This window comes from Cladophialophora immunda (assembly GCF_000835495.1).
Source record: "Cladophialophora immunda strain CBS 83496 unplaced genomic scaffold supercont1.270, whole genome shotgun sequence".
NCBI classification, from domain to species: Eukaryota; Fungi; Ascomycota; class Eurotiomycetes; order Chaetothyriales; family Herpotrichiellaceae; genus Cladophialophora; species Cladophialophora immunda.
This window is the reverse complement of record NW_015622810.1, coordinates 1-1087: the sequence shown is the minus strand read 5'-3', so window position 1 is coordinate 1087 and position 1087 is coordinate 1. Positions and strand designations below refer to the sequence as shown.

At 53.5% G+C, this 1087-nt stretch overlaps 1 protein-coding gene across 1 annotated transcript; it reads left to right on the top strand.

The window, feature by feature from the left end:
• Positions 1 to 589: 589 nt before the first annotated feature.
• Positions 590 to 1000, top strand: PV07_12875 (uncharacterized protein; the record flags this gene model as incomplete). The annotated part of the gene is made up of 1 exon (XM_016400446.1): positions 590 to 1000. The coding sequence occupies one exon, from the start codon at positions 590 to 592 to the stop codon at positions 998 to 1000; it is 411 nt and encodes a 136-aa protein (XP_016241908.1).
• Positions 1001 to 1087: the final 87 nt, after the last annotated feature.

The window sequence follows — 1087 nt, the reverse complement described above, 5'->3', positions numbered from 1 at the left end:
AAGGAAGCTATCAAGGAAGCTATCAAGGAAGCTATCAAGGAAGCTATCAAGGAAATATATAGTTATATATATATTATATAAGGGTGAACAGAAATGCCTACCCGCCTCGAACTGGGCTCTTCCTACGCTCAAGCTGTGACGGCGCGTGGGTAGTGCCTTCTGGGCGCTCGTCTCTTAGGTGGCTGGGCGTGGTCCTGGCTCTCAAGTAGGGATCCTCGAATCAGTTATATCAGGTAAACGAACCAAGGGTTTTCTCCTTCAGGACGGTGCTGAGTGCGATGGACAACCTCCGCATACGAAACGGTAGAATACGTGGTTCTAAAATCGACGGTAATGATCAACTTCGATCTCGTTCCCTGTGGTCAGGTCTTAGGCGGACCGTTTGTTCGGCTGACGGTATCTTGTCCAACGGTAGCGAAACGCCGGCGTGAGAACGGACACAAAGGTGTAACTTGGCGTCCGAAAATGTATGAATCCCTATCGCCACCGAGTCCAAATATTGGCGAGCGCCTGAGTCCAAACTAAGGTCCATCGGACGTCTACTCTCCTTATCGGACAGAAGCAGCTCAACTGAGGCGCAGGTATGAGGATGCCTTTCCAGATCGACGAGGTTGCTTGCTTTACGGCGGCATTCCTCCGAACGGCATTCTTCACCCACAGCCTGGAAGGAAGTCGAGATGGAGTGTATCGGGTGGTGGGAAGCTATTACATCACCTTTGCCGTTGTGGGGACGTATCTGCCGGGACACGGAGCGGCAGCCGCCATCGCTTGGTGGAGTGAGAGTGCTCTCGCGACAAAGAAGACGAAGGTCTCCCTCTCCCTGTTCGACGGCCTTGTGGACAGTGCGGAACAATGCACCCTCGCCCAGTGCAAGAGAAGCGAAGGCGAAAGGGCGCGCACGGAACGGGGAGAAACGGTCAGTAGCTTGCACCACGGTCGCAGGATGAGCTTAAGTGTACGTGGATTGGAGCCCGTCAACAGACTTGAGCGTCGGAGTTGATCGCAGGCCGGTGGAATACAGACCTTCTTTCAAACTAGACTCAGGGACGAAGCACCCCAGACCTGAGGCTTTACGACGCGATGATTA